At 48.7% G+C, this 15,235-nt stretch overlaps 1 protein-coding gene across 3 annotated transcripts in view; it reads left to right on the top strand.

Moving 5' to 3' along the window:
• Window positions 1-15,235, top strand: part of FAM234B (family with sequence similarity 234 member B) — a 251,461-nt gene that overhangs the window by 191,773 nt on the left and 44,453 nt on the right. For all 3 annotated transcript variants that reach the window (XM_063940433.1, XM_063940432.1, XM_063940434.1), the window contains exon 8: window positions 8,548-8,691. In XM_063940433.1, the coding sequence (XP_063796503.1) occupies window positions 8,548-8,691 (144 nt within the window). The remainder of the gene's footprint in view (window positions 1-8,547; window positions 8,692-15,235) is intronic.

The raw sequence follows: 15,235 nt of genomic DNA, 5'->3' as shown, positions 1-15,235 counted from the left end.
CATCACCCCCAGCGGCGCTGTATACTCCCGCGCCGCTGTTGCCGGGTCACTACAGCGGAGGCGCCGGCTTTTCTTCCTCTGTCCTCGGGAGTCACACACACGCCGCCATCTCCCGTATCCCGGGGCCGCTGTCAAGGGGGAGGTAAGGGGCTTCTGTGCCACGCTGTACACCGTGATCCCGCGCGACCGTAGGAGGCGGGCTGCGCGAGCGCTGGCGTGGACACAGATTACTGGGCTGTTGTTCCACTAGCACCAGGGTGTTTTTTATAGGGGCACAGGTCAGGGGGGACACTTGTACCATTACCCCCCGCTTCTTTTACTGCCCGCACGCCCAGTGGGGATGCCAGCAGGAAGAGTAGGCCGGACCTGAGGCCCCTGCCCCCAGCCCCAGGGTGCCATTTCTGTAATGTTCCCACCCTGGAGCTGCATATCTCACCCTCACTCCTGATCAGCGGCCATTACAGGTTGAGCTGAGCTGTTTCTAGGATTGCTGGGGCAAATCCTCCTCTGTGGAACCGCCTGACTGCCAGTGCTGTGCTTCCTACAGGACACTTGAGTATTCTACCTGTCACTGCGACTGTGCTAGTTAAGAAAGAGTGCATACTGTCAGGGTTGTGTGGTACAAACACCCTGTGATATACATCCAGTGCTTACTGTGTTTGTTATATCTACCATTATCACATATAGACATACTGAGTATTACTTTGAATTGCTAGTCCAGTGCAGTTTATGGTACATAATATCTGCATGGTACGTTTGTGACTATATATGTGTGTGTGCATGTACTGTAGCTGCTGTGCGTTTGCCTTGTTGCAGGGTATTTCACTCAGCGTGCTATCCGTATATTACTATACCTGTGGGGGCCAAGTGTTTCAGGGTTTTCTCTGATAATATAGGTTTGTCTCACAAGTTATACTACTGGAGTATTTTTTTACTTGTGAATTATAGTCAGTATATATATATATTTTATTCCTATTGAACCCTCAGTCTGTGCCAGCTGCGGCTGTTATTCTGAGAGTTCTTACTAGGTACTGTGCTGCTAAATATAACATACTGTTTGTACCAAGTTGCCCATTACTGTGCGCATTGTTCTGTCTGCTACATGTGGCAACGACGTTGGGGCCTCTCCTACACTGCGTGGTAGTGAGGCCATTGACGGCAGGGAGAATAATTTGGCAGCTGAGAGTTCAGGGTCAGGGGCTTCCTTGCCCCCCAGTGGGTCGTTAGCACTCGGGGCAACACAAGATCCACCTTGGGCTACATTTTCCACATTGTTAAACACGCTTGTAACTAAATTGATGCCCCCTGTGGGACCACCTGTGCTGCTATCACAGATTATGGTCCCCGCTGTGAACCCGCCATGGGCGGATCAGCTTTCCACTCAGTTACAGCATTTGAACCGATCCATATCCAAATCTAAGGATCACTCTCTCTCGCATAAGACTAAGTCGTCTTCGAAAAGGGCCATTACCTCCTCCCGATCCGCAGTCTTAACTGACATGTCCTCCGAGGAGGACAGTGCTTATACTGACCCCTCGGAGACTGACGCTCATGTTTCAGATGGGGTGGGGAAATCGTCCGTGGATGTCTCGGATTTGATTGAGTTGATACGGCTCATTCTTCAGGTGGCTGATGATTCTGAGCCTGAAATTGTCTCCAAGAAACCTGATAGGTTTAAGCGTAAGAAGGTGGTTAAGCAGGTTCTACCCTACTCTAAACACCTGATTGACATACATCAGGAATCCTAGGAAAATCCGGGGACAAAGTTTACACCGAATAAGAGACTGTTGGCTCGCTATCCTCTCACTGCGGAGTTGTGTAAAAATTGGGAAACCCCTCCGCCTGTTGATTCTCATGTGGCGCGTTGTTTCCTCTCCCCTGCCAGTAACTACCGTCACCTCTCTGAAGGAACCGACAGATCATCGGGTGGAGGGCTGTTTAAAAGCGATTTATACCCTGTCTGGGGCTGTTCAAAGGCCAACTATTGCAGCGACTTGGACTGCTGAAGCTGTTGAGGCGTGGGCTCAGAAACTCGAGGCGGAACTGCCTTCTGATATTTCTGAGCATGCTCGACAATGTCTCTAGTATATTGCCACGGCTTCTCTGTACCTTAAGGAGACGACCTCCGATGCCGGGGCGCTTGCGGCCAAAGCTGCTACTGCGTCCGTTTTGGCCATACGTATCCTTTGGTTGAGATCCTGGTCGGTGGATTTGGATTGCAGAAAAACCCTGGAGGTACTTCCTTTCAAGGGAGACATTCTCTTTGGAGAAGACCTCAATAAGATTGTGGCTGACCTGGGTACTGCTAAAACAGCCTGCCTGCCCAGTACGGCTCCTTCCGCGCAGAAGGCTAAAAGTACTTTCCCTCGGCCCTTTCGTACTCCAGGCAAAGCAAAAGGTCAGGCGTACCCGAAGCAAGCCCGTACTTCCAGACCTGCCAAGCCCAGGCCGAAGCGTGCTTGGGCCGCCCGTCAGCCAGTTTCAAAAACTGATAAGCCGGCCGCATGAAGGGGCGGGCCTCCCTCTGGAGGATCCCAGGGTGGGGGGCCGACTTCTAGGTTTTACCCAGGAATGGTTGAGGACTACTTCGGATACCTGGGTGAGGGACGTCGTTGCTCGAGGTTACACCATACCCTTCAAGAATCGCCCCCCTCATCGATTTTGCCTAACAGATGTGTCTCTGGATCCGGCAAAAGCAAACACGTTGCACTCGGTGGTACATTCCCTCCTGTCCACAGGAGTGGTGGTACAGGTGCCTCTGACTCAGAGGGGCAAGGGGTTCTATTCACCGCTGTTTCTAGTCTCGAAACCGAACGGGTCCTCGCGGCCCATTCTCAATCTGAAGTCCTTGAACAAGCATGTGCAAATTTCCAAGTTCCGTATGGAAACGCTGCGCTCTATTGTTCTGGCCATGGAGCCTGGGGACTATAAGGTCTCCCTGGACATACAGGATGCCTACCTTCATATTCCTATTGCGGTATCTCATCAGCGGTACCATGCGGTTTGCAGTGGGCAACCTTTATTACCAATTTCGGGCATTACCTTTTGGTTTGACAACGGCTCTGCGAATCTTCACCAAGGTTATGGGGGTCATGACGGCCACGCTACGCCGTCAAGGGGTCAGGATGCTCCCATACCTAGACGATTTGTTGATCCTGGCGAGTTCCCCAGAACTTCTCCTGTGTCATCTCGATTTGACAATCCAGTGCATGAAAGCCCACGGATGGTTGATCAACTGAAAGAAATCCTCCCTGGTTCCGGCTCGGAGCATGGTACACCTGGGAGCGTTATTGGACACCCACAACCAGCGGTTGTTCCTGTCTCAGGAGAAAGTCCTGAAGCTTCAGGACAAGATCCGATGCTTCCTATCCCGTCCGCAAGTGTCAATTCATTCGGCAATGCAAGTGCTAGGTCTCATGGTGTCGGCTTTCGACATGGTGGAGTATGCTCAATTTCATTCTCGCCCTCTGCAGAAGTTGATTCTGTCCAAGTGGGACAGCCTGCCTCACCGGATCAGATCTCACATGATCTCCCTATCTCCGGAGGTCCGTCTGTCACTGAGCTGGTGGCTTCAGGACCAACGATTGAGCAGGGGCCGTCCCTTCTGGATATCCAACTGGCTCATGCTGACGACGGATGCCAGTCTGAGAGGTTGGGGCGCGGTGTTGGAACAACACTCTCTCCAGGGTCGGTGGACCGAGGAGGAGTCTCTACTCCCGATAAACATTCTGGAACTGCGGGCAGTGTTCAATGCGTTGACAATGGCCCAGCATCTGATACAGAACAGACCTGTTCAAGTACAACGCCACCACGGTGGCGTACATCAATCATCAGGGCGGCACTCGAAGCCGCATGGCAATGAGGGAAGTATCAAGGATTCTTCAGTGGGCAGAACGCCATCATCTGGCCATATCAGCAGTGTTCATTCCGGGCGTTCTGAACTGGGAGGCGGACTATCTCAGTCGTCAGATGTGCCTACATCCGGAGGTGTTTCAACTTCTCGTGGACAAGTGGGGACTCCCAGATGTGGACCTGATGGCGTCTCGACACAATCACAAGGTTCCGGCCTTCGGAGCAAGGACAAGGGATCCTCAAGCAGCGTTCGTGGATGCTCTGTCAATCCCGTGGAATTTTCGGCTGCCGTATGTGTTCCCTCCGGTGTCACTACTGCCCAGAGTAATATGGAAGTTCACTTCAGCGTGGCCCAGGCGGCACTGGTTCTCCGATCTACAGGGCCTCCCGTTGGATCGTTCCCTTCTACTTCCACAACGACCAGACCTCCTCGTTCAGGGCCCTTGTGTTTACCAGGATTTGGCCTGTCTGTCCTGAGGGCCAAGGGTTTTTCTGAGGCGGTCGTTCAAACTATGTTGAAGACCCGTAAGCCGGCTTCTGCCCGGATATACCATAGGGCAGGCTTTCCCAACTACGGTCCTCAAGGCACACTAACAGTGCATGTTTTAGTGATATCCAGGCTTCAGCACAGGTGACTTAATTAGTAGCTCAGTTATTTTGAGTTAACCATCTGTGCTGCAGCCTGGATATCACTAAAACCTGCACTGTTGGTGTGCCTTGAGGACCGTGGTTGGGAAAGCCTGCCATAGGGTCTGGAATGTTTACTTTACTTGGTGTGTGTCTCACAATCATGACGTTTTTAAGTTTAGTACGGCCAAACTATTGGCTTTTCTACAACAAGGCCTGGATTTAGGCCTGCGTCTGGCCTCCCTCGAGGTTCACATTTCTGCCTTGTCGGTTTGGTTTCAGAGAAAGATCACTAGCCTACCTGATGTTCATACATTCACTCAGGGTGTGCTGAGGATTCAGCCTCCTTATGTGCCACCTGTGGCCCCTTGGGATCTGTCAGTGGTTTTGGAGGCTCTACAAGAGTCTCCGTTTGAGCCTCTTACCTCTGCTGACCTTAAGTGGCTTTCCCTTTAGGTGTTGTTTTTGCTGGCTATTGCTTCGGCCAAAAGGGTCTCGGACTTGGGTGCCTTATCCTATAAGTCCCCCTATTTGATTTTTTACCGTGACCGGGCAGTTCTTCGGACATGCCCTGGTTATTTACCCAAGGTGGTGTCTTCTTTCCACCTTAACCAGGAGATTGTGGTTCCGGCCTTTAATTCTCCTGAGTTGTCTTCCAAAGAGCGGTCTTTGGATGTGGTACGGGCTCTCCGTATCTATGTGAAGAGAACTTCCTCCATTAGGAAATCCGATTCTCTTTTTGTGTTGTTTGGTTTTCACAAACGTGGCTGGCCTGCTTCTAAGCAGACATTGGCCAGATGGATTAGAATGGTGATTGCACATGCTTATATACAGGCTGTTCGTCCGGTTCCTGCTACCATAAAAGCCCATTCTACTCGGTCGGTTGGACCTTCTTGGGCGGCCCACCGTGGTGCGACCCATGAACAGTTGTGCAAGGCGGCTACGTGGTCCTCAAGGAACACGTTTATTAGGTTCTATGCCTTTGATACTGCCACTTCCCAGGATGCTTCCTTTGGACGCCGGGTTCTTCTGCCCGCTACAGTGCGTCCCCTCCCATAAGGAAGTGCTTTTGGACATCCCCAATGTTATTCCTTGTGCAGCCCAGTCTACCCCGCAGCAGAAAACGAGATTTATGGTAAGAACTTACCGTTGTTAAATCTCTTTCTGCGAGGTACACTGGGCTCCACAAGGCGCCCACCCTGACGCACTTAGCTGTTTTGGGTTGGTATTGACATAGCCGCTGACACCCTCTCCTGCGGTGAGTGTGTGGTGTAATTGGCTACGAGCGGTTGTTGTCTTTCGTACCTGCTACTGCATTGGAATGGTTAACTAAACTGAGCTCACTGGCATGGAGGCGGGGTTATAGAGGAGGCGGCACTGTGCATCTTGGGAACAGTCTAAAGCTTTGAGCCTGTTGTTGCCTCGGATCAAGATCCTACTCTACACCTCGATGTTATTCCTTGTGGAGCCCAGTGTACCTCGCAGAAAGAGATTTAACAACGGTAAGTTCTTACCATAAATCTCGTTTTATTGAAGCATCACGTATCATATAAGCAGACAATACAATGAGCAATAATACAAGTAGCTATGACAAAAAGTACAGAACAAATACTGCAATGATACTAATGATAAATGGAATCATTATAGCAAGAAAAAGAAAGATTCACTTACTGTAGCTCCATCATATAGAGATCCATTATAAAAGACAAGATAACAAAAGAAGGTTATAAAAGCAATAGAGAAAAGTGCCTCCCCCGTCCCCACCTACAGTTCCCAAGGGAGCGTTATAAAATTAACAGTGGCCACGATAGAAAACAGACTCTTCCCCCCCAACACACAAACATTGAATTGGAGGGTTATTAAAAGATACCAAGACAGATTCTTTAAGCTACATGTGCTTCCTCATAGTGGTAGAAAGTGTGGAAATGTAGCTAAGCACCAATGAGGGACTGACAGGGTGTGGGTGTGGGGGGGGAAAGGGGTACCCAAAAAAGCACATTCAGGTGTAAAGGGAATGTAGCTGACCAAGTTATCTGTGGAATAGGTACGAACCTAAAGCCAGAAACCTTGAATCACAGGACATGCACAGACAGTGATACAGGTCTGCTAACTGTGTCCCTCATTTGTAACACTGAGAGTCTGGTGTATCTCCTATTAGCGATCAACAATGTAGAGATAAATAGGTCCTGTTAAGATTATTTGTAAACATTGCAGTGTAAAGGGAGTAGGGTAGCGTGCGGGCAGAGTAGATCATCTGCAGATAAATTAGGGAATTGAGATAGCCAGGAAGTACGATTAGCGGGGGAAACATCAGGTATAAATGTCGTACGGAGATAGGTATAAGCTTTGGAAATGGTTCTTGATGTCTGAAATAGGCTTTGTAAAAGGGTGTCTAGGGGATTATACCAATTTGCTTCCGAACAAACCCGCAGGGTGGAGCTGTTATAGTCCTGGGCCTGTAAGAATGCAAGAGGATATGCTGCCACCATGGTGTAGCGCTCTCTGACTTTCTGGAATGTGAGAGGCCCTGTAGTGGACTTATTTAAAAGCAGTCCTATGTAACCTATGCCATGGGTACGCCAAACATTAAATGGATAGAAGGCCTGTCTGTTCTGGATCTCTGGGTTAGAAAGAAGGGGAGATATAGAGATTTATGTGCATTTAACCCAAATTTATGTCTAAGGGATACCATGTTTTCCTAGTATGCCAAAGCAACGGGTTGTCTGGCAAGGCCTGAGGAACTTCCTGGTCATGGGTGCGGAGGAAGCTAATAAGATCACCCCCCTTCTGAAAACTTCCTCTCAAGAGATGTATTAGCATATAAGTCTCGGCCACACAAACAGTTTTTGAGAGATTGTTGGTGTTCAGCGTAAGAGTACAATTGAGCACTAGGAAAGTTGATTTCCCCATGAGACCTAAGTTGCTGGGGTTTATTTAAACCAATTTGTGGACATTTCTTAAAAGTATAGTTAACCAGTTGTGTGTCTTTATTAGAGAGAAGAAAGGGGAAATCCTGAATGGGGTACTCGTAACTTAGGGTATGAGATCATTTTTATGGGGCTCACCCTGCCTAAGTAGGACAATACACATGTTCCTTGTATTTAAAAAATATATATAAACCCAAGTAGAATTCTCCATAACAATCAGTGCCAGACCTTATGTCTAGCACATCTAAAGCAAATTAAATAAAAGTTAGCAGAATGCTATACCTATATTGATAAAGTGATAGGACTTCAGTCCTTCATAGCCAAGAAAGGGGTCCTCAGCAAGTAGCACTCTAATGGGGGGGGGGATTTCTGTCAGTTGGCATTATAGTCTTTCCCCCGACACACAGTCATGCTCCCAGCACGTTGTAATCAGTCTGGGGACTACGAGCAGAACCCTCTTTGGAGGTTCACAAATGAATGTTGGCCAGAAACAAGTTAGAGAAACTGGGAGCAGGGCCTCAGTTACTTACCTTGGAGAAGTAGAGCAGCCACAGTACATAATGCTCCTTCTTGTAGGCCATTCTCTCTACTTTTGGACCTAGGTCCATCTCTAGGTCCACAGTCAGGCTTCATGACACCTCCTGTTTGTGCGGGAGGTGCACAACTCCAGGAACCAAACAACCACCAAACAGCAAGGTTCTAATTTCACCCCTTCCTACCCTTGTGCTTTAGTTTGTTTGTACAACAATCCTACCCCCCCTCAATATGCTCCTATTACTTCATCGCAACTCATCTTCTATGCTGGGACAGTTAGTAATAGCAGATTTCCATGCACTGTGTTTATGAAAAGTGCAGGGCGCAGGCATTGCAGCGAAACACTAATACATTAGTATGCCCTACTACACACAGCAAAGGACCTGTAATTTTTCATGACGGAATCAATAGCAATCATTTCAAAGTAAACACAAACAGTGGTTGGAGACAAAAAAAAACTGTCCGAAGCCACAATAACAGATACAGTAGTTTATGGTTGGTCCTTCCTTATGCAGCTATTTTATAGGGCAATGCAGCTTTAAGTATTAATCATCCTGTAGATATATCGCCTACAGTATTGAACATCACGCTACTATTTTTTTTACAGTGCAGGAGTGAAGTTTCTGCAAGTCATACCGGTTTTTGGGAGCAACTGCAGCGATCTACTTGTCACTACCAAAGAAGGACTCTCTCTTCTGAGGGGGCAAGATCTGGAACAGAGATGGAGCATCCGTCTTAGCAATATTCAAAGGTTCATATTTATATATTTACAAAGATGACCAGGAGTTTTCCAAACTATAAATATGATTTCTCTCCTCACATTAAACATGATATTCCTGTGACACTGGCTAGATAACACACACTTTTATTTCTTCTTTCATCCATGAGGGGGCACTGGGAACACCGGGTATAGAGTGGTGCAGGGGAGCCTGGGTACCAACTAGTTTAACTTCTTTATCCAGCAGTATAAGCTCCCTACCTCCGCTCCCCTATACCCCATCCCCTCAGCCATAAAGCCAGTTTTAGTTTGATGCCCAAGGAGTGGGCACACTGTTCTGGGGAGCTACTAGTAAGCAGCCTCGGCAAGTAGCTTCTTTATTTCAATTTCTTATTTTTACACTTAGCTGGCAGCGGGTCAGCGGCATAGACACCCATGCCACCACTCCATCATTTCTGCGGTTCCAGTAGCAGGAGTGCTGGCAACAGGGTCATTGTCTCCATTTGGCTCTGGAGCACATAGAAGGGAGCCCAACCGCCAGCTGCATTTTAGCATCTATTCACTGCTGGTCAAGGAGGTGGCTGGTGGTGCTGGCAATGGGGGCCAGTTTGTCTCTAAATCCCCACTGGACCACCAGGGGAGACGGGGGGGGGGGGGAGCTTCTCCCTTTACCCATGGCACTGGGCTGCTCCTCCTCCCCTCCACAGATGCCAAGTGACCATTTTCTTGCTGAGAGAGAGAGATACAGGCTCCTGCCTCCCATATATCGCACACTATATATCATGTTATAGTGCTGGCTCTTTCCTCCCCTTTAGGGCTTGGTTTGAGCATATATTTGCCCATTAATTATTGCATCTGTGTGTGTCTGTTAGTTCTGTATTTTCTACTACTGTGTTTAATGGCCCTCATTCCGAGTTGTTCGCTCGTTCTTTTTCATCGCATCGCAGTGAAAATCCGCTTAGTACGCATGCGCAAAGTTCGCACTGCGACTGCGCCAAGTAACTTTACTATGAAGAAAGTATTTTTACTCACGGCTTTTTCTTCGCTCCGGCGATCGTAATGTGATTGACAGGAAATGGGTGTTACTGGGCGGAAACACGGCGTTTTAGGGGCGTGTGGCTGAAAACGCTACCGTTTCCGAAAAAAACGCAGGAGTGGCTGGAGAAACGGTGGGAGTGCCTGGGCGAACGCTGGGTGTGTTTGTGACGTCAACCAGGAACGACAAGCACTGAACTGATCGCACAGGCAGAGTAAGTCTGGAGCTACTCTGAAACTGCGAAGTAGTTTGTAATAGCAATATTGCGAATACATCGGTCGCAATTTTAAGAAGCTAAGATTCACTCCCAGTAGGCGGCGGCTTAGCGTGAGCAACTCTGCTAAATTCGCCTTGCGACCGACCAACTCGGAATGAGGGCCGATGTACGTATTATTTTACATTCGTATGCTACAAATTTTATCGATAGATTATATTTACTAAGAAACATTATTGCATTTACAGTATAATTCCACTGCTGCATAGTTCTAACAAAAAGGCTTAACCTTTTATTTGAGGCGCACACCTATTTATAAGGGGGTGGTCTTCAGTATGCCGACTGACGGGATCCCGGCGCACAGTATACCGGCGCCGGGATCCCGACAGCCGGCATACCGACACTTAATCTCCCTCATGGGGGTCCACGACCCCCCTGGAGGGAGAATAAAATAGTGTGGCGCGCCACCGTGCCCGTAGCGTGGCGAGCGCAGCGAGCCCGCAAGGGGCTCATTTGCGCTCGCCACACTGTCGGTAAGCCGGCGGTCGGGCTCCTGGCGCCGGTATGCTGGTCGCCGGGAGCCCGACCGCCGGCATATCGTAGTGAACCCTTATAAGGTGCACATTACTTTAGTGGTGTTTTCTGTGGTTAACTGTTTTAGTACTGTATTGTACCGCCAGTAAAAAAATTGGTGGTACTTTCAGTGCTTCCTCCTCTCTATGCACACTAGTTTATACCTCTATCAGTGTGTGAGGCTACTCCCTGGAACATATTAATATGTCTTACAAGGGTCTCACAGCTAAAGTTCCCAGGGAGGGGGGCGCTGCTGTGTTGTGCAGAGTTTCTGGTAAGAACTGCAATGCGTCTATTTAAGCTTCGGCTCAGGATCACGACGGGCTATGTGATACTTGCTTTGCAGGGGCGCAGCGTGAGAGTTCTTCAGCCATCGGTCCTCTTCAGGAACACCATGTTGCAAGCTGTGTTACAGTTGGCTAATCAGCTAACAGCCTCCCAGTCATTTCCTCCTTTGACTACATCCGCAGGCGGAGGTCACTCTATGGGTGCTCTATCTGCCACTGGAGGTTCAAAAAATGCCTTAACCGCGTGGTATCACAGTTTGTACAGCGCCTAGTACAAGTGTCTAACTTACTGCAGCACATGCTGGACCAACCATCTTAAGTAGTAGTTGCCGAGACAAGATAGTTCTATTCCTCCCCACTCTGGCTATGACTTGAAGTTGAGGATTCCTTATGTCAGGAGGATGTGAGGTCGCACGTGAAGACATCTATTTCAGATGACTCGCAGTCTCAAGTTGACGTGGATGCTTTAATCAGGTCTGTCAAGTCCGTTCTCCTAATTAAGGATTCTGAGACCACACATACAGCGGATGCACCCCTTTTTGAGCAGAAGAAAAAGGAGGCGATGGTGCTGTATTTCCTTCCTCTCCTCAACTGGAGGATCTCCTGGTAGAAGCCTGGAAGCATCCTAACAAGCATTTCCTAGTATCGAAATGCACTACCAATTTGTGGCATTATCGTTTTGACTTTCTATGGCTCCTTATGTGTTGTTTATGAAAGTCATGGAAGTAATGGCAGCAGATATCAGATGTAAGGGGATCTGCATTCTTCCTTATCTGGATGACCTCCTTTTGTTGTCAGTCTCCGGATGTCCTTCGGGACCAGCTTCGTCTCACCCTGGACCTCCTCCAGTACCACAGGTGGCTGTTCAACTGGAAAAAAAATCACAGTTTCTCTCAGGAGATGCTTCGCTTGGTGGCTGTACTGGACTCCAGGTTTCTGAGGGTGTTTTTTTACCCAGGGACAAGCTGATCTCTTTACAGGACAGAGTTCCTTCCTTCCTTCGTCAACGTGGGGTGTCCTTTCATGCCTGTATGCAGATCCTGGGCATGTTAGTCTCCACCATCACCCAGTTTCATGCCAGACTTCTTCAATCGGAGCTCCTATCCTGAAGGACCGGCTCCCACCTTCTTCTCCGATCTCAGGAAATACTTTTGTCTTGGGAGGTGTGCTAGTCCTTAATGTAGGGGCTCCATCTCTCTCACTTGAAGAAGGGTCATCCTTTCTGGATTCAGGACTGGGTCCTACTTACAAGGATCAATGGACGGTTCAGGAAACTGTAGTCCCGATCAACATCCTGGCGCTTCATGTGGTTTACAGAGCCAGACCAAATCCCTTCTCCTGCACAAACCTGTCCGGGTTCAGTCTGACAACGTGATGGTTGTCGCTTATATAAACAATCAGGGCAGATCACTTGTCCGTACATCGACATAATGGCCTCCTGTCAAAATCAGAAGCTTCCTTGGAACCCAGGAGCCTTTCTGGTAGATGCTCTAGTAGTTGGTGGACTTTTCTGTCAATGAGGCAGAAGGCGTTCACATAAGTGAGATGCGATTGCATCTCACTGTATGCCCACGCACAGTACGGCACCTGCGCATGCGCACTGGGCATAAATATTTACTATGTGATCCATACTGAATAAGGCCCAATGTCCTTTTCTTTTTCATCCACTAGGGGTCACTGGAGTACTCTTGGGATATGGACGGGCATTAGCAGGGATAGGCACATTTAAATATTTAAATTAGTAACTCCACCCCCTCCATACTTCCAAAGGTACCTCTGTGTTTTTTCTGTGCTCAGTCGGGATAGACATACGTGTAAGATTCTCCACTTTATTTCTATTTTTTTACTTTAATTTTTATTTTTTTTATTTTTTACACTCAATCCCTTCCCAGCTTATTAAGAAGCTTGGGTCCGGGATTGTTGGTGCTGCTGACTGCAGCTATTGGCTTGTCGGCACTCAGGAGAGGAGCACCGCCATAGACCAAATTCAGCTGAGCTGATTGCAGCCTGGGGCTGCAGAAGGATCTGGACAGAGCTTGTGAAGAGAAGCCCCATCATAGCCTCCTCTACATTCAGGTAATGAGCGGTCAGGCAGCTCACACTGCCGCCGCTCACTTGCTATGTATTGCTGGGGGTGAGGGGCGACAGCGTGAACCAAGTGGGGTCTGGAAAGTTTTATTACGAATTACATGTTCCCCTCCTGCCTCCCTAGCCGCGGCCTGCCAGTAACTACGCCAGCCGCCCGCTTCCCAGCCACCGCCACTCCCCAGCCCAGCCGTGGACTGCCTAACAGATTACTAACCCAGGACAGGCTTATAGAGGAGCTGGTGAAGTGCATAACTGTTTATAAATACAGGTAATCTATTGTATTTATATGTGAGGCACGTCTGTTATAATCAATACCTGTTATAGGTGTGTTTTTTTTTCTTTTATTATTCATAGCGATTTCATGTATGAATATACATATATTGCAAAGCACATGGCTGGACGCCATTTTAACTCAACTTCCTGCTTCTTTTTACAGGAAGTTTGCTGCTGTCCTACAACACTCACCCACTGGAGGAGCAGGGGTGTTAGTAGGAATTCTGTACAGCACAGGTTTCACTGATTGTAGTGTGTCCCACATGCACTGCACTTCGGGCTTTTACACACTTTAGTAAAATTTTTACTGATCGTGGGACTTGCAAAATCAAAAAAGCAGCTTAGCTGCAATGTCTGTGAGAGTGTGTTACCTGATGGAACTACCACATGCACAATATGTCTTGCAAATACGGCTCCAAATACGAACCCTTACCCTGATCCTCCATGGGCAATGCTGGCGGTTGTGATGACTGGTTTACAATCAGAATTGGCAGCTGCACGAAAGGAGCGTGCGGCGGCTAGATCGGAGGCTAGGGTAATACCTCTTGAGATACCAGAAGGGGCTCAGGAGATGTCTAGGACTTTACAAGGGTTACAAAAGTCCAAGTCTAGCTTAATTCCAAAAAATAGTTATCATTTGTCTTATAACTTACCAGTTTCAGCTATGTTGCATTCTGACGATTCAATGCCAGACCTGATATCGCAAGAAGAACATGAGGAGGGTGAATTGGGCCAGGAGTCAGATAGTGAGGTTACTGATAGCCCGGCCATTGATAATCTCATCAGGGCAGTACGTCAGGTTTTAAATTTTGCGGAGACTGAAGAACCTCTTTCAAATGATGAACACCGGTGTGTTTTCCTTATTCAGATTCTCTTAATAAGCAGTTAACAGAAGCATGGAAGAATCCGGATAAACGGTTTTCTATACCTCGGCGGTTTCTGTCTAGCTACCCATTCCCAGAGTCTATAACGTCTAAATGGGAAAATCCACCGGCTGTGAATGCCTCGGTGTCAAAACTTTCTAAGAAGTTAACCATTTCTGTACCAGCTGCTACGACGCTTAATGACCTGTCAGAGCGTAAGCTAGAAGCTATGCTAAAGTCATTGTATACAGCAGTAGGGGTCTTGCTTAGACCTGCTTTGGTTGGAGTTCGGGTTAACAAGGCTGTAGTTGCATGGGCAACACAGCTCAAGTTGGGCCTACAAGAAGACCACCTTATACTTCTGGCTGATCACATCTGTGAATCTGCTGAGTATCTAGGTACGGCTTCTATAGACGTCGGCCAGGTTAGTTCTCGCCTTTCAGCTTCACTAGTTGCGGCACGACGTGCACTTTGGCTGCGTTCTTGGCAGGTGGAGGCAGAGTCCAAATGAGGAATAGAAGCATTGCATTATGCTAGTGAGATGTTGTTTGGTCCTTAATTGGACAAATGGATTTCTCAGGCCACTGGGGGAAAGTCTGTTTTCCTACCATTGCCTACACAGGTTCCTAAACGAAAAATACTCTGGACCAGCATTCAAATCCTTAAGATCTCAGTCCTTTCGAGGCCGTGCTAGAGGAACAACCATACACAGTGTTAGCGGTGGTGGGTGTAGTTGGATGCGCCGGCTCCCGGCCGTTGCTAGGCAGCGGGGCCGGCGCATCACTTCCTCCGCTGAGCGTCTGTCTCTGGCCGGTTGCCTAGCAACCGGGGACGTCAGGCGGCCGCGCTGCAGTTCGGTCCCGGCTGTTACTAAGCAGCCGGGACGCCATGCTCAGCACGCCACGCTACAGCTGGGGCTATTTGGGTCTGGGGGGGCTGGCCTGACTGGCTCTCCCGTGATTGGTCAGATGGACCTTTTTATGGGAGCCAGGACGGTGCAGCCTCGCCGGTGATAGCTTCCTGTGGAGCCTGTACCTGCCTCTGGAGTGTTCCTGCTTACAACCTGTACGTTCCAGCATCCTGTGTCCTGTTTTCCTGAGTCTGGTCCTGGGGATCAATTCCTGCTTTCCAGCCTAGTGATCTTGAATCTTGAGCCTTGGGATCCTGGTTGCTTCCTGCGTGCACCTTTCCCGGAGTCGTGAGTAGCGGCTCTGCTGCACCTTATGGCTGAAGCCGCATTTTC

Source organism: Pseudophryne corroboree, chromosome 9, assembly GCF_028390025.1.
Source record: "Pseudophryne corroboree isolate aPseCor3 chromosome 9, aPseCor3.hap2, whole genome shotgun sequence".
In the NCBI taxonomy this organism is placed as follows: Eukaryota; Metazoa; Chordata; class Amphibia; order Anura; family Myobatrachidae; genus Pseudophryne; species Pseudophryne corroboree.
Note: the sequence above shows the minus strand (reverse complement) of the source record. Positions and strands in the feature narration are given on the sequence as shown.